The 18,336-nt window shown below is 38.8% G+C and overlaps 1 protein-coding gene across 10 annotated transcripts in view; it reads right to left on the bottom strand.

Annotated features, from left to right (window-relative positions):
• Positions 1-4,403: 4,403 nt before the first annotated feature.
• Znf182 (zinc finger protein 182) overlaps positions 4,404-18,336 on the bottom strand; it is a 57,220-nt gene continuing 43,287 nt past the window's right edge. For all 10 annotated transcript variants that reach the window (XM_021627337.2, XM_060376802.1, XM_060376804.1 and 7 more), the window contains one exon: positions 4,404-10,190. In XM_021627337.2, the coding sequence (XP_021483012.1) occupies positions 8,563-10,190 (1,628 nt within the window). In that variant the 3' untranslated portion in view covers positions 4,404-8,562. The remainder of the gene's footprint in view (positions 10,191-18,336) is intronic.

Below are 18,336 nucleotides of genomic sequence, written 5' to 3'. Positions count from 1 at the left end.
ACCCCTGTACAGAGGTAGCCCTTGACAGTTCAGTCTCCAAGTGGGTTCCATAATAATGGGAACAGAGACTGTCTTTGACATGAACTGATTGGCCTGCTCTTTGATCACTTCCCCCTGAGGGGGGAGCAGCCTTCCCAGGTCACAGAGGAAGACAATGCAGCCACTCCTGGTGAGACCTAGCAGACTAGGCTCAAAAGGAAGGAAAAGAAACCCTTCCCTACCAGTGGACTTGGGGAGGGGCATGTGTGGAGAAGGGGAAAGAAGGAAGGATTGGGAGGGGAGGAGGGAGGAAACTAGAGAGGGATACAAAGTAAATAAAGTGTAATTTAAAAAAAAACCCACTAAACTGGAAGTCATAAGTGCAGAGGGCCTGGTGTAGACCCATGCAGGCCCTATGCTTGCTGTTTCAGTCTCTGTGACTTTATATGAGCTTTGCTTATGTTGGTTTTAGAGGGCCTTATTTTCTTGGTGTACACCATCTTCTTTGGCTCTTTCATTCCTTCCACCTCCTCTTGCATGGGATTCTGTGAGCTCAGAGGAGAGGGATTTGATGGAGACATTCCATTTAGGGCTAAGTGTTGCAAGATCTCTCACTCTCTGTAATGTCTGGATGTGGGTCTCTGTATTTGTCCATCTGCTGTAGGAAGATACTTTTCTGATAGTGATTGAACAAGGCACTGATCTATGAGATCTGTTAGTTTAGAAGAATATCATTGGGTATCATTTTATAATTGTATACATAGCTTTCTTTTAGATCAGCATTATTTGGCTTTGCCCTAGGTCTCCGGGTTATCTAGTCTCAGGATCTTGGTCACCGAAGAAGTGTCAGGTATGAGTTGCATCTTGTTGAGTGGGACTTAAATAAAATCAGTTATTGGTTGTTTTACTCTCACAAGATTTGTGCGACCATTGCTATTTATTTTATTTTATTTTTTGAGACAGGTTTACTATGTGCAGCCCTGGATGTCCTGGAACTCACAGAGATCAATGTGCCTCTGCTTCTTGAGTACTGGGATTAAAGGCTTGCACCATCACCACCTGTCCAGCCAAGCATATCTTGCAGGTAGTACACTATTGCAGATAAAGATTTTGTGGCTTGCTTACTGTTTGTTTCTCTTTTGATAGTGTACCTTTCTGTAACAAAGATGCTGGAAACAGAGGTGGCACCAGCTCACCTTCTCCATGTTCAGTGAGTTGTATAAGTGTTGTCTTCAGCATTGGGGCCTTGTGTTATACTTGTTTAGAGCAGCCTATATAGTCTTGACAACAGCCTTGGTAGATTTTGTATTCCCATTTGTTTGGCGGAGAACCTAATTAGATGTTAACCAAACTTGGTACTGGAATCTTCATTTGGTCATAAGAGATGACCAGTGGGGGCTCTGTCACCCCCATTATTTGGGGATTTCATTTAGATCAGAATATGTGTGTATGTGTGGTCTGTTGCAGAGATGGGGATGAGACTGAGGGATTTGATTTGGAGGAACAGGAAAGGTGAAGGTTTGCAGTTAGCCTACCTGTTTCCCTGGTCAGAGTGTCCTTTATTTGTTTTTGTTTGTGTTTTTTAAGGGATTTGGAGGTGGATGGGATAAAGGAAAAGAGTTGGTGGAGAGAAGTTAGGAGGGGAAAGTCTGTGGCATCCATTAGAGGTAAAGTTGGGGATCTGTGGGAGGTGCTCTGCTTATTCTTTGACAATCTGATGTGCAATTGGATACATTGGAGTTTTTCTTTATAATTAATTGAGTGTGGGTGCATACTTGCCAGGGTGTACCCTTGGGGATATTGGAGGACAAGTGGCAGGAGTCTGTTCTCTCCTTCCACCATTTGAGGTCCAGGGAATAAATTAGGTTTTTAGGCTTGCTAGCAAAAGCTTTTACCCAGTGGACCATCTCACTGAGTCCTACTGAAAACATTTTACTAACATGTATCATGTTAGTATCATGTTAGTATCATGTACTCCATGATAATGGAGTTTGTTTAGTATTTATATCCATGCACAGTCTTATCAAATCCACCTCCTTTGCAATCTCCAGTCATCCTTTTTCTCTTTTCAGATGAACTTATTTTTAGCTTCGGGTTTTTAATGATTGCACCAATTATGAGCATCTTGGTTATAAGGCTGGCTGCCATTTGCTATATCTAAGTGTGACTTAAATGGGACTCAATAGGGTGTGGCCCATTGCCTTATATGATGACAGTGATAGTATTTCCCACCATGAAAATACTGGTGGGGGTCCTTGTGGAGGACCTCCACCAGTCCAGAGTTCCTTAAGAAACTGAGTCCAGAGTTCCACCAGTCTGGACTCAGTCATTATGGTGCATGCTGTCTGATGTATGCCACAAAGCATTGCTTTGTAGGGATTTCTTTGTCTTGAATAGGCATCGTAAGTTCTTGTGTAAACTCAACAGAAAACAATAGTTGACATTAAAGATTTCAGCCACTCATGTGATGTCACAGAGAGCATACTAATAAGGCAACATGGACTATGGCCCAAATCCTCATGGGGGTTGCCTTTTACTCTTCTGTATATTGGCCCAAAATGCTGCAGAATGGATGATACTGTCTCCACCCACACTGTGGCAGCTATGTCTGGTCTCTGAAGGAGGTTGGGCATCAACCCCCTCTCTGAATGGCTTTCTGTTAAAATGCAGTCCTAAGGCTCAGTATACATCTCCTAGTTGAATTTAATATGATATCCACCTCCCTGAGCCCTTGAATGGGTAGAAGTATAAGATTCCTTGAATCTAGTCTAATTCATTAGTTGCATAATCCAAGTATGTGATCTTGATATTCCTACAGGGAAGGAATCAAAACAGGATATCTGCAACCATTAACTGAATGTGACCAGCTGTGTAGAGGCCAAGCCTTAGCCTATCACTCCTGCCTTATCAGCTCACCTACCTGCCATTATTCTTTCTTCTCTCAGTCCTCCAAATCAGTAACCCACACATGGAACTTTTCCTATTACTGTCTGTTCTATGGCAGAGCAGCTCAGCCTACAGGGTGGTATGTTATTTCCTCTCATGTTCATGCCATAGGTCTCACAAGGTGCAGAACCTACATAATGGAAATGAAGTGGGGGACTGACCTTTCTCAGGTAGTTGAGACACCTCAGACACTTAGAAGTCAATCCTCATTGAGTGCTTTCACCAACATATTGGTGTTATTGCTTGGCCATTCTAGTGATACACAGGGGGAATCCATAAAAGTGGAGTGCATCATGGTACAGAACAATGCCATGCCATACTGCTACTGCAGCATTCTTGATTCTACTACCCTTTGAGGCTTTTTATGATCAACTTGCCAATTATCTGATGAACTGTGAGGACCTTATGCCAGAAAGAAAGAAAGAAAGAAAGAAAGGAAGGAAGGAAGGAAGGAAGGAAGGAAGGAAAGAAAGAAAGAAAGAAAGAAAGAAAGAAAGAAAGAAAGAAAGAAAGAAAGAAAGAAAGAAAGAAAGAAAGGGAAACCCAAAACAAAACACAAAACAAACGCTTCCTTGGATGTGTGGCCTTTCACTGGAGCATAATCAAGGTATCAGGGACTACACTCTTAAAGAAAATGGATTCTCCCTCCTTTTAGCAGTTATCAATTGCAAATAATAGTTCCTCAGCTGGGGTGAGACTTCATGCCTACTTCCTCTCTCCAAGTTGGAATTTAGTCTTTGTAGGTTCAAATATGCAACTGCCCTGCTGTGTCCAGAAGATACTATTTTCTCATTGTCATCCATGGCTCGTGGTTCATTGGAATGCCACACATCCAAGAATATGTGGCTATCCTAATTTGGACTTGATGGGTGTTTTAAAAATGATACAAAGTTGGGTGTTTTGGATCTGAAAGGAGTTGGGGGATGGGTAAATATGATCAAAACACATTGTACAAACTTTTTACTGAACTAGTGAGAAATTAAAAACAAATGTCCATACTGCAGTTTAGTGAGTTTAAGGATTTCTAGCCAGTCAACAAAGAGATATGATCTTGAGATATCAGTTTTACACACAGGAAGTGTTTATTTTAGTGTTAGTCAGATACCCCTGCTCTGTATACTCATCTATTTATAATATGTTCATAATTTAATTAAAGAATTTTAACACAAGGGCGATTTAGAATAATGGAAATTGCCTGATTTTATTTAACATAGAAAAACATGTTCCTGTGATTTGCTGGGTCTTTCTTTTCCTTTTGAGACAGGGTCTCTCTACACAGCTGTTCTGGAACTCACCAGGCTGACTTTGAACTCATAGAGTTCGGCCTGCCTCTGCCTCCTGTGAGATGAAAGTAAAGGCATGTACTACACATGGCTTACTGGGTTATTATTTATGATCTTCTACATACTAAGTGAATAACAGGTAGTAGCAGGGTAGCAGGGAAATGCTTGGTAAGAAGATGTTACTCAGAATGGTACTCAATTTAAAATAGCATTTTTGTAATTTTTCCATTCAATATTTTCAGAACAGAGTTGACTGAAATTAAAAGAAAATATACAATCAGTAAAAGGGAACTGTTACATACTGTTATAACGTAGAAATACCCACTTTCTTGGATTCATCTTTGTACATTTGTTTTCCTCCATTTTGCCTACTTTACGTTTTCATAGTTAAGACATTCCACTTATCTTGGATGCTGAGGACAACATCTACACTAGTAAAAATATTAGGAGAGATGATATATGGGCCCACATGTGTAGCTGGTTTCTTGCCTCTGTGTGTGTGTGTGTGTGTGTGTGTGTGTGTGTGTGTTCTGTTTCTGTGGCCATCAGAGGAACCATTTGTTCTCTCATTGCCATACATGGAAATGGCTGTTTGTGTTGTGTGGGCCATGAAGGTGTCCCTTTCTTAGCCACGAGAGTACTTGAAGTGTACATCAGTGCTCTCAAAATTTTAATGTCTATGTAAGGGTGACAAGTTCTCAATGCAGACATGTTCTTCAGGTTGAGGAAGAGTCCTGGATGCACACTAAGAACACCAAAAACACTGGGGTGGTAACTGGAAGAAAGATTTAGCTGGTTTGCGGGTATCAATCCTTTGCCATAATACCTCCTTAAAGGATACTGGGCTCTTCTACTTCCAACATACTGAAGCCAATTCCTTCAGTGACAGGGCATCTTCAGTTAAGCACACCATATTCTGCTTAGGATTGAGAGTGGGTCCTAGCTCTCCTCACTCCCAGGATCTGATACATGGTCTTTTCACTTTATTCCAGATATTATCACCCCTTTCCTAATGCATTCTAGACATTTATAGATTAATCTCATTCAAAGCCTTTCAAGAATCTCAATGAATAACCTCGTTATGTGTTTCTGTTCCCCCAGTGAATTACCTTTTTTATGGTTATTGATAGTAAAAAGATAATTTCTAAAGTTTGGGCTAGTATTTAACAACCTTGCTCAATCCATTTGTTCTAATAATTTACAGAGTCTTTGCCTTTTTCCCATCTTTAGAGATTCAAATTTTTATTCTCTGCTCCTTTTTTATATGTGATGGCCTCAGATATGTTAAGTGTAAATAAAAGCAAGGACATGGAGAGCAGAGTTCCCCTTGTTGAGCATTGAGTCCAGAGTACAAGTTGTTTCCATCTCATATACCTGTGCTCATAATGGGATTCTCTCAGGTTTCACCAATTGCTTATCATTAACCCAAGGCCCTATGACTATAACTCTTGATACCACATTTCCTTATTACCTGTAAGTACCCGTCATTCTTTCATTCAAGCACTGTCTACTTTGATGGCCCATACCACTTTACTCACTGGCACTGTTCTCCATCAACTGCATCTAGCAGGAACTTTTGCTTTACCTCACCTTCCCTTACTTCCAATATAATCTGCTCTGCACGTTCACCCTCAATTACTACCCATGTTTATGCTCAACTTTTCTCAAGTACCTTACCCCACTGGATATAGCCTCTTTTCCCTCCTTTCCCCTTTCACTTCCAAACTCTGCCATTTACTACCCCATTTACTCACGCTTGGTGCTTCATTACCCTCCTCTCTTTCCCTCTAGCTTCATCACATTTAAATCCTGCCTTTTATCCTCATCCCTTCCTCTTCAGTCTATGCCTCCATCACCTGTTTGTCCACATGTAGCTAGAACAAGTTGCCATCTGTGGAATAGCAAGCTGTCCCAAGATTCAAAGGAAAAGGTACACTGTGAACCCTCACCTTATTGCAGATTGATCTTTAATGGAGATTACTTTATACTGGGAAAAAGATCAAATAGTTATTTCTAGTTCCCTTGGGTATTTTTCTGTAGACTAGGAACAAACTAGCCAGCCCTGTAATTCCTTGGAATTGGAAATATATGTTTTACAGAGCTCAAAAATAAAGTAAGGATGCAGCAGAGTTTGAGAGCACTTCACATATGCAAAGAAAGCTCCATGTTTGATAGCCACCATTAAAAGACTTGTATTCCAATCCAACCTGAGCCCATTACTTATTATTTTCTTTTTTTAGAAGTAAGGAATTTTTAAAAAGCTCAAAAGATGGCTCAGTGGTTAAGAGAGCTTTTACAGAGGACCCAAGTTAAGCTAATATATACGCATTAAAGATTGCTTTACTGGGTTATGCTGTTTGAGAGAGAATTATTGAGAGCACTTGTATTAATCTTTCTAAATGCAATTTAGAAATCTATTACCAAAGCAATTTAACTTTTAGGATTTGACTCTGTAAAATAAATATGGACATGCACAGACAAAAAAAAAATTGGAGTGACTCCCTTGCTTCAACATGCATATATACATACATGCATGTTCATACACAAACACACTCTTAAAAAATGAGTGGTTTTGCAAACACACTCAAGCCTAATTCATCTGTTTTGATCAATATAAGCCCTGCTGACCTCCAGGTTTTATGTAGCTTGCGTTGCCTACTAATGCTAGACAAAGACTCAATGAATAGCCACATTTGCAAGAGCGCTACAAATATAGTAATTCACAAACAAGACCTTTGTTCTGCAGCAAATGTTATATTTTTCTTATGGGTCTCAATTTCATCTCATATCTTGGAAAATATGTGTCACCAGCACTAGTGTGATATCTGGAACAGGCTACTCTACCTCTCGTTGAATTGGTATTTTATGCTTTTTGTAAAATCAGTGTGTGTATATGGAGTAGCTGAAAATAAGATTTGAGAAGATATCAGTGGACTGTAATAACTTCCCACAGGTGTCAATGTGTACCCTAAATATGAGATGTATTCTAGTTTCAGTTATTTTGGCAGATGTAATATGATCCCAGGTGACCCCAGTTTACTTTAATTGATGCTTAAAGGAAAAAATACTTACACATATTAGTAATTGATTGAAAACTTTTTGTTTCCCTGTTTGCCTGGTTATTCAATTTCAGTGAATACTGAAAATAAATTAAACTCTCTCAAGCTTCTATACAGTAAGTATTATGAATTCTGTATCTAGAGTAACCATTAAAGGAATAAAATGTGGTTTTAAAGATTTATTTTTCAAAAAGGTAGCATTTCCACACTGTTTTATTTTCCACAGCTTTAAAAGAATACAAAGGTGTCTCTAAGTTTCACTTCCCTAGTCACCTACTGTCCCCTTTCCCTCTGTAAGTTAATAATGGTAATCAGATTCTTATATTCCTTTCCAAAAACAGAAAGGAAAAACAAACAAAAAATGTACATATAATCAATTCTGTACTTACCATTTCCCCCTTTTTATGTAAAAATGGTAGCACATCAAACTCACTGTGCTGCACCTTCTTTTTCCTATCTAATGTAACTTGGGGATTATCTCAAATCACTAGAGAAATGATATCCATGTTCTTTTTGTCCATTTTTGTCTTTGAGGAGTCTGCTGTATGAATATATCAGTTTCAGGAAGCAGAATCCAGGTTATGCAATTTGAACAGCCTCTAATCTTTTATTTTAAGACAGTGCATCAACAAATGCCTGTGTTTTGATCATTTTGTACACATCTGAGTATATGTATTCCTAGAAGTGGACATTTATTTTTGGTTTTGATTACTTTTAAATGCTTTTATTTGAATGAGAAAGGTTGTCCCTGGACTTCCTATTTGTCAAAGGTTCTTGTGGGGAAGATGTCAGGACCATATTGTAGACAGATAAGATTTTCAAACAGCTGAGATACCTCTTACCATGTATTAGTTCTTTCAGACTTTACTTTCCCCAAATCAGTAAACAAGACCAACTATATCCCTTTATTTGTCCCAGTTCCCCCTAAAATCTGTCAGATTACTTTCTGAAAATACAAGATTTGCCTACCTGTTTCTCCTCAGGCCTCAACAAGGTCTTTGTCACAGTAATGGACTTTAGGGTGTAACTCTATCTTTAACAGAGTTCTTAGCTATGCTGTCTCACTTCTGAAGACCTTAAATGTCTTGCCTCTTAGTCTGGCAGGCCTATAAGTGCAGCAGTTTCCAAAGGAATCACATATCTGCTTCTTTTTCCACTTGCATTAGGGTAAAAAAGATGAAAGGAAATGCTGACTTTATTCCAATGATTAGGCTAGAATTCAGGTCATTCTTTTTAAACATTAAATTAATAGATCTTTTCTTTCAGATATCTGAAAGACACTATTGCTTTGTTGACTATTGTGTAGTGAACTTTGACTTATGGGTGTGGCCTCTTCTATGGGCTTTCTTTCCTATATGGGTACTCTGATGTACAATAAGGTTGGATTTCTGGGTAAAGGTTTTACCACATTCTGTACACTTATAGGGCTTCTCTCCAGTGTGAGTTCTCTGATGTACAGTGAATGTGGATTTTTCCCTGAAAGCTTTGCCACATTCTATGCATTCATAGGGCTTTTCTCCTGTATGTGTTCTCTGATGGATGATGAGCTGTGACTTCTGGCTGAAAGCTTTCCAGCACACGAGGCATTCATACGGCTTTTCTCCTGTGTGGATCCTCTGATGGATAATGAGCTTTGACTTTTCTCGAAAGGCCTTTCCACACTCATTACATGTGTAGGGTTTTTCTTCTGTATGAGTTCTTTGATGTATAATGAGATAGGACTTCTGGGAAAATGCCTTTTCACATTCACTGCATTCATAGGGCTTCTCTCCAGTGTGCCCTCGCTGATGTAGCATGAGGTAAGATTTCTGAGAGAAGGCTTTCTCACATTCATTACAACCGAACGGTTTCTCTCCTGAATGAGTTCTTTGATGCACACCCAAATTTGATTTTTGGGTGAAAGTTTTTCCACACACATTACACTCATAGGGCTTTTCACCAGTGTGAGTTCTTTGGTGCACAATGAGGGTTGACTTCTCATTGAAAGATTTCCCACATTCAGTACACTTATGAGGTTTCTCTCCAGTGTGAGTTCTCTGATGTGTAATGAGGGTTGACTTATCACCAAATGTTTTCTTACACTCATTACATTCATGAGGCTTTTTACCTGTGTGACTACTATGGTGTATAATTAGGTCAAGTTTCTGTAGGAAAGATTCCCCACACTTGGTACACTCATAGGTTTTCTCTCCTGTGTGAGTTTTTTGATGGACAATGAGGTTTGATTTCTGAGTAAAGGCTTTCCCACATTCATTACATTCATAAGGCTTCTCTCCTGTATGAGTTCTGTAATGTATGATGACAGTTGACTTCTCTCTGAAGGCTTTGCCACATTCTGGACATTCAAAGGGTCTTTCTCCTGTGTGAGTTCTGAGGTGTATAATGAGCTGAGACTTTTGGCTAAAGGCTTTCTCACATTCAGTGCATTCAAATGGTTTCTCTCCTGTGTGAGTTCTCCAATGTACAATGAGGTGTGACTTTTTGTTGAAGGTTTTCTGACATGCAGTACATTCAAAAGGTTTCTCTCCATTTTTAATTCTTTGATGAAGGCTAAGGCCTTTCTTTCTCCTGAAGGTTTTTTCATATTCTTTATATCCACAGGAGTTCACTATGAAATTAGGTTTTTCATATTCTGCATGGAAGAATAATTTTGCACACTCAGTATCATGTTTATTTTCTGTAGAGCTTCTACTAAGTAAATTTAAATTATCTACCATATTATTTCTAAACGATTCAAATTTATGGGATCTTTGCATTGGAACAACAAGGCTTGTACTCAGATGGAATGTGTTTCCAAATTCAGTATAGTTCTGGCCACTCTTGGTAATTATTTTGTCATCAGGGAATCCAACTTGCATCAACAAATACTTATTTTGGTTATCCCAATGTTGTTTCTCAAGCTGTTCATTAACTTGGCAGACTTCTGAAAAAAAAAAAAAAAAAGCACAGAAAATCATGTTTACACTCATTATGAGGAATAGCTTTTTTCAGAAATGTTATGATCTCAACTGTTACTGCCTATTTCTACTAGCCACCTGATATTGAACAGATCCTAATCTGGGCTTGTCTCCATCTAAATGCACGTTCTAAGAGCTTTTGCTGTGATTGAGATGAGGCTATGAAGCCATTTTATCAGAGTGTCAAGGGAGAGAGATGATCTTTTAGTATATCCTCATTTACTGCCATTTTTATGACCACGAAAAACTTCCCATACTCTTTTATTTCATCTCTCACCCTTAATTCTTAGTTACATGTATTTTCTTCTGAGATATGGTCTCACTGTGTAGACCTGGCTGGTCTGAAATTTGCCATTTAGACTAGGCTAACCTTGAACTCCTGCCTTAGCCTCCTGAGGGCTGGGGTTAAAGGCAGTAACACCACACTTGGCTTAGTTATATTAACTTCTGACTATACATGACTTATATATTACCTCCATCTAGGGAAAAATGTAGCACTGCATTTTCTAAACTCAATACTAGTAATCCTGGATCCATGACAGAAAATCTAGAATATTGAGCACAACAAAACCAATTATTTTCTCAAGCAGGTTTCACAAATGTACCTCCCTCAACATAGATAGTTTTTCAACAGCACTTTCTCCATTATTGTCTACTCTATTTCACTTACAAACTGTGAATATTTCAACTGTATGACTTTATGCTGTTTCATTATCTATATTTCCTCCCATCTTCTATATTTTGCTATATACAAAATCTATATTTTTTTTCTGATATGAAGAGATTTATTTGGGAAAAGGAAAGAGGAGAGGTGTTAAGGGTCTGAGTGGGCTATGAGAATAGAGAGAGAAAGATAGAGATAAACAGAGACAGACAGTGGGAAGGCCTAGGAGAAGATACAGAAGAACATGGTAGGAGGGTGGCCCAGGAAAGAGACTGAAGCAGAGAGAGTACAAGAGAAGGGAGAGAGCAAGCCAGAATCTATATAACCTATAAGTGGCAGTTTTATCATTTTACAAAAGCTTACTTTGCTTTTCTTATATAATTTAAAATTTGATTAACATCTAATGTACTTAATCACCTATACCACTCATTTAGATAGTTAAACTGTAAATCTACTTCATATTTCATCATCTGTAAAATATTACAAATTTTAATACCTTTGTTAAATGGTATTAAACATAAATGTAGCCTAAAATCAAAGCTGTCAACATGTCATAACTTAATTAGTGGCACATCTTAAAATCAATGGTGCTACAAATCCAACAGAATATAGTAAAATTTTACACATATGTATGAATTATGTTTTTTAGTTTACTTTTTTAAGATTAAATTATTTATGTGTTTATGTGTTTCCTTGCATATAGGTATACCATGCATGTGCCTGGTACCCATAAAGGTCAGAGAAGGGAGTCAGATTCCCTGGAACTGGAATTATAGATGGTTGTGAAATACCATGTGAGTGCTGGGAACTGAACCTAGGTCCTTTGCAAGAGTATTCTTAACCATCAAGCTACCTTTCCAGCCTTTGTAATTTCTCAGATTATATATGAAAATCTTCAAGCATAAAGAAGAGTTGAAATAATTGGAGCTACTACTCAAGTTTCTAGTTAAATTTCATTATACTAGGATTTACTATAGTAACAATGAATTTTAAAATAGGTCACATGGTTGTAGTTTTCTTTCCTGTGACTTCCTTTCACTAGATAGAAAAGCATTAAGTTCTTAGCAAGGGATGAACACTGAATCACAGGAAGAGGCTTCACAAGCTGCATTTAGGAGTCAAACCCCCTTCTAGGATATGCTAAATCTTAACCTCCTTAGGTGGTCAGAAGTAGTATGGGCCCTGTGGTTTAGGTCACCTGGAATATCTAGACCAGGAGTAAATCCTGACTCAGCTTTTCATCTGATCTAATCTATTTGTATAATATTCCTACCTATAAAACACCAAAATGGATATTCAGGGGGATTCGAATACTTAAAACAGAACTTATATGACACCAATGAAAATTTTAAAATGTTTGCTAAGCCAAATGTTTATTGTTACTATGAGTTATGTAGAGCCACATAGCATATACTATAAAAGAAACATGTTTTATACATATACAAACATATATTTGATGTGTTCTCAACTACTAAGTGAAAACGGGCAAATAAAACTGTGCCTAGGGCCGGGTATGGTGGTGCACATTTTTAACCTCAGGAGTTAGGAGGCATATGAAGGAGATTTCTGTGAGTTAGAGGTCAGTGTGTTCTACATAGTGAGTCCCAGGACATCCAGCATTGAACAATGGAACCTGCTAGAGGCCAGGTCCAGCACACAGGGTAAACCAAGGTGGGTTACAGCGTTGGCAATGACCAGCTGGTGGCTGGTGTTTCTCTCTATACCTTAACTCTTAATATTTTAGGCTGGTAGCCTTGCTAGTTGGGGCTCTCTCCATATACACTTTAACTCTCTCTATGTATATAGTTCAACTCTATATGCAGCTTAAGTCTATATACAGTTTAACTCCCAAGGGCCAGTGGTCACAAGAGCCTCTAAAGGAAAAGAAAGGTAGCAGGGAATTTTCAGATTCAGGGTCTGAAGTTTTATCAATTGAGTTGTCCATGCCTTCTGTTTTTTTTTTTTTTTTTTTTCTGCCACCAAAACAGCTCTCTGGCTAAAAACTTTTATTGTTCAACAGCAGAAGGTCTTAATCAGTTATGCTGGGGTGTCTCTTTAACTCAGACTTGACCATTTCTTGCTGTGAAAAGAAAACCTTAGTTCCTTTTAACTTAATGTCTTAGCAATGAATAGTGGCCTGCTAGAAGCTAGAGTCCTCATTAAGAAGGTCAATAAAACACTCCGGACTGCTTATCACTTATTAAACTTACTAAACTTAGAAGCATGCAAAATTCGTGCACACATTTGGCAGAAAAAGTAGGCAGATTTTATGAACCTCACACACGTACACATACAATCAAAAGACAAAACAAGGGAGCTCCCAAAGACACCACTCATCCACATCTACGTATACACACACGCACATACATACAAATAGATAAATATAAACAGACAGATACATTTTTGGATAAAGTAGTAGTTTCAACCCCCATTTAATTCTATCCTGAGTTTTTACACAACCTAATAGAAAGGTTCTCTATGTATGGAAAGATTACTTCATTCAAAAATAGATACAATCATTACATAAAAAGGGAGTTACCATGCTCATTGCTGCTATATTTGTAATAGTCAAAAGCTGGAAACAATATAGATGTCCCTCAACAGACTAATTTAGTACATTTATACAACTGAGTATTACTTGGCTTAAAAAATAAAATCATGAAATTTACAGGCAAATAGATGGAGCTAGAGCAAAAGATCATCCTGAGTGAGGTAACCCAGATCCAGAACACAAATATCGTATATATTTGCTGATTATTTGATTATTAGCTGTTAAGTCAGTGAAAATAATGGTACAGTCTAACTACAGATGTCACGTATAGAGTATGGAACAGTGTGTGCGTGTGCAGATAGATCTCCCTATGAAAGGGAAATAGAACACGTATGGATGGATGAATTGGGGAGAAGTGGAGACTAGAATGGGAAAATCAAGTGGAGGAGCAAAGGAAGAAGGGGATGAGAGAGGAAATATGGAGAGACAGCTAAAATTAAGGGCCATTTGAGGGACAGGATGGAAACCTAACACAGCAGAAGCTTCCTAAAATATATACATATATGAAGGCAACATACACAGAATCACCAAAGTAGGGGGGAGGTAGACCCTCAACTGACCATCTTTTGTTACCAAATGAAGCTTCTATTACTGGGATTAGATTATAACTGAGTTGTTGGCCAAACAGGTCCCATTGGAACTCCCAAACAACCCAGCCTGTTGCCAAGATTATAGGTTGACCTCCACAAACTGACTGCAAGGGCCCATTACTGAAGACAACACCTATACAATTCACCAAACATGAAAAAGTCACGTTGGTGCCTACATGAAGACTTCACCACTATGTGCTAGTATCTTTGGTACATGAAGATACTCTCCATGCTACCAAAGAAGTAATGAAAAAAATCAAACCAGCCTAACCCCCTCTGACAATGGTATCCTGCCTGCAAGATATGCAAGTATAACAGTGGTATAAAGCTTGTGGGAATAACCAACCAACAGCTGATTTAACTTAAGACCCACTCCACAAGAGGCAAACCATACACAAGACTGTTTGTGGTGATAAGAGCTTCTGCCTGCAAGATGTGCTGAGGTTAAAGGTGATACAGAATTTGTGAGAGTTGTCAACCAATGACCGGTCTAGCTTGCGACCCATACCACAAGAGAGAGCCAACACTTGACACTGCCTGGATAGCTAGGATCCAGACGCTAGAAAGCTCAGAGACCTATACAGAACCAAACACAACTGGCAAAAAAAAAGGTCAAAGAAATATTCCTAATGATATTCTGTTATACTTGTAGACTGGAACCTCCATACCTCAACTGATTGAAACAGATACAAAGACCCACAACTCTGGAAATCTCAGAGAAGAAGGGGAGGAAAAATTGTAGAGGGGAAAAGGACACCACAAGAAAACCCACAGAATCAACTAACCTGGGCTCAGAGGGGCTCACAGAGACAGATATGAGAACCAGGGAGCCTGCATGGGCCTGATCTAGGCTCTCTGCATGTATGTTACAGTTATGTAGCTTGGTCTTATGGGATATCTAAAAGTGGGAGCAGAGGCTGTACCTGACTCTTCTGTCTACTTTGAGAACCCTTTTCCTCCTATTGGGTTGCCTGGGGTGTATGCCTATTCTTATTGTAACTTGTTATGCCATGTTCCATTGATATCCTTGGGAGACTTACTCTTTTCTGAAAGGAAATAGAGGGGGAATGGATCTAGAAGAGAAGGGAAGTGGGGGAGGGGCTAGGAGGAGAAAGGGAAAGGTAACTGTGATTGAGATGTACTATAAGAGAGAAGAATAACACAAGACAAAAAACTTAGACTAGATAACCCAAGGACCTAGTGTAAAACCAAATAACACTGTTGTAAAAAAAAAGCAGCAATAAAGTGACTGATAATTATATTCTGCTATACTCAATAGTTAGCTATCATCCAAAAAAATCTTAATTTTGTAGCAGATGGGAACACATACAGATATTATTCTGAGAATAGGAGACCTTGGGACACTCAGCACTAAATGGATGTCTCTATAAAATCCCTTTTCTCAGAGCTCAGGGAACACCTTGGAAGTCAGAGTTAGACTGGATGAATGATAGCAACAAAACAAGGCCTTATAAGTCAACATGAGACTGAGGCAGCATACAGTTCTGCATCGGTCTGCACCAATCGGTGTCCTAGGGCTGAAAGAAGTGGACACAAACCCCCATATTTAACTCATAAGCAATATCCAAGTGATAACTACTTGCAAACAAAAATGTAAACTTAGTTTTCTCCAAGGGAGTCTCTCCTAAGGGTAGGCTACAAGCCCAGAAGTATATGGCCAGCAGAAAATGAACTGAATAGCATCTTTGATGGTTTCTTGTCTCATAATGTTGTATCAGGCCTCCTTTTTTCTTATTTTTATCTTACTCTATATATACATATAAACATACTTTTTTTTCCTCTCTTTTTACTGTACAGGTCCTTTGTAAATGTATTATGGCTTCCAGGTTAGTGTTTTTTATGGGATTCAGGAGTATGTGAAAAAGTGGGTCTCTGTTTATTGTGCCTTCTTTTGGGCTCTTTTCTTCTGTTTGCTTTGCCCAAAGATGATGCTGACAGTCTTGATGAGGCCTGATAGGCTAGGATCAGATGGTAAGGGAAGAGGACCTCCCCTATCAGTGGACTAGGGGAGGGACATAGAGGGGGAAGAGGGAGGGAAGGTGGACAAGATGAGGAAGGGACTACAGCAGGGATACAAAGTGAATAAATTTTAATAAATAATAATAATAAAGAAAAAAATTTAAAAATTATTTTTTACTAAAGGAAGGAGGAATCCTTGGAGAAATAATAGCAATGACATGTCAGGTGATACTAAGAATCATTTAAAAATATTTTTTAAAAATTGACTTATAGTTGAGCAAATGTCCTTGCTGTATAATGGAGCATCTTTTGGATACATGCTTAGGAGTCATATAGCTGGATCTTGAGGAAGCACTATTCCTAACTGTCTGAGAAAGCGCCAGATTGATTTCCAAAGTGGTTTTACAAGTTTACAGTCCCACCAGCAGTAGAGGAGGGTTCCCTTTCTCCATATCCTCTCCAGCATGTATTGTCACTTGAGTTTTTGATCTTAGCCATTCTGATGGGTGTAAGATGAAATCTCAGGGTCGTTTTGATTTGTATTTCCCTAATGACAAAGGACGTTGAGAATTTCTAAGTGTTTCTCTGCCATTCTATATTGCTCTATTGAGAATTCTCTGTTTAGCTCTGTACCTCATTTTTTAATTGGATTAACTGATTTTTTGCTGTTTAACTTCTTGAGTTCTTTATATATTCTGGATATTAGCCCTCTGTGAGATATAGAGTTGGTGATGATCCTTTCCCAATCTGTGGTCAGTCTTTTTGTTCTGAGGGCAGTGACCTTTGCTTTACAGAAGCTTTCCAGTTTCATGAGGTCCCATTTATTCAATGTTGCTCTTAGAGCTTGTGCTGTGTGCTGCTTAGGAAGTTGTCTCCTATGCCAAGTATATAACAAGGACATTTGCTCAGCCATGCTTGTAGCAGCTTTATTTGTAATAGCCAAAAGCTGGAAACAATCCAGATGTCCCTCGGTTGAGGAATGGATACAGAAATTTTGGTACATCTACACAATGGAATATTACTCAGCAATAAAAAACAAGGATATCATGAAATTTGCAGGCAAATGGTGGGAACTGGAAAAGATCATCTTAAGTGAGGTATCCCAGAAGCAGAAAGACACACAGGGTATATACTCACTCATAAGTGGATATTAGATATATAATATAGGATAAACATACTAAAATCTGTACACCTAAGGAAGCTAATCAGGAAGGAGGACTCTAGCTAAGATGCTCAATCCCCATTCAGGAAGGTAAAGAGGATGGACATCAGAAGAGGGAAAAAACAGGGAACAGAACAGGCGCTTACCACAGAGGGCCTCTGAAAGGCTCTCCCCTAAAGGGTATCAGAGCAGATGCTGAGACTTATAGCCAAATTTGGGCAGAGTGCAGAGAATCTTAAGAAAGAAGGGGGAGATAGTAAGACCTGGAGAGGACTGGAGCTCCACAAGGAGAGAAACAAACCAAAATATCTGGGCACAGGGGTCTTTTCTGAGACTGATACTCCAACCAAGGACCATTCATGGAGATAATCTAGAACCCCTGCACAGATGTAGCCCATGGCAGTTCAGTGTCCATGTAGGTTCCATAGTAATGGGAACAGGGTCTGTCTCTGACAAGAACTGATTGGCTTGCTCTTTGATCACCTCCCCCTGAGGGGGAGCAGCCTTACCAGGCCACAGAAGATGACAATGCAGCTACTTCTGATGAGACCGATAGAATAGGATCAGAAGGAAGGAAGACCTCATTTGTAAATGGACTTGGGGAGGGAAATGGGTGGAGAAGGGGGAAGGAGGGTGAGATTGGGAGGGGAGGAGGGAGTGAGCTACAGGGGGATACAAAGTGAATAAGCTGTAATTAATAAAAAGTAAAATTAAAAAAATTTACTTATTTTTATGTGCATGTATCCATGTACACTAGTGTGTACATGAGTGTGTGTATCCACAGAGGCAACAAGTAGGTTTGAGATTCCCAGGAGCTGGAGTTATAGGTGTTTGTGAATCTACTGATATGGGTGCTAGGAATCAAACTCAAGTTCTCTAGAAGAGTAGCAAGTAGTATTAACTGTTGTGCCATCTTTCCAGTCCCACTAAAAAATATTTTGAATAATGATAACAAAACCTCAATCATTTTGCCTGTCTTTTTTATAAAATATATAGCTCATTCAAACCAAATAATAAATAAGAGACAATTTCTCTCAAACAATCTCTCTCTCTCTCTTTAAGGTATCATTATATAGACTCACAGAGATCTTTCTGTATGCCTTCTGATTACTTTGAGTCTCCCCACGTCCATGAACACATGAACAGCATTAAATTGACTTGGTTG

This window comes from Meriones unguiculatus, assembly GCF_030254825.1.
Source record: "Meriones unguiculatus strain TT.TT164.6M chromosome X unlocalized genomic scaffold, Bangor_MerUng_6.1 ChrX_unordered_Scaffold_31, whole genome shotgun sequence".
Taxonomy (NCBI): domain Eukaryota; kingdom Metazoa; phylum Chordata; class Mammalia; order Rodentia; family Muridae; genus Meriones; species Meriones unguiculatus.
The sequence above is the reverse complement of the archived record's forward strand: the minus strand, read 5'-3'. Positions and strand labels throughout refer to the sequence as shown.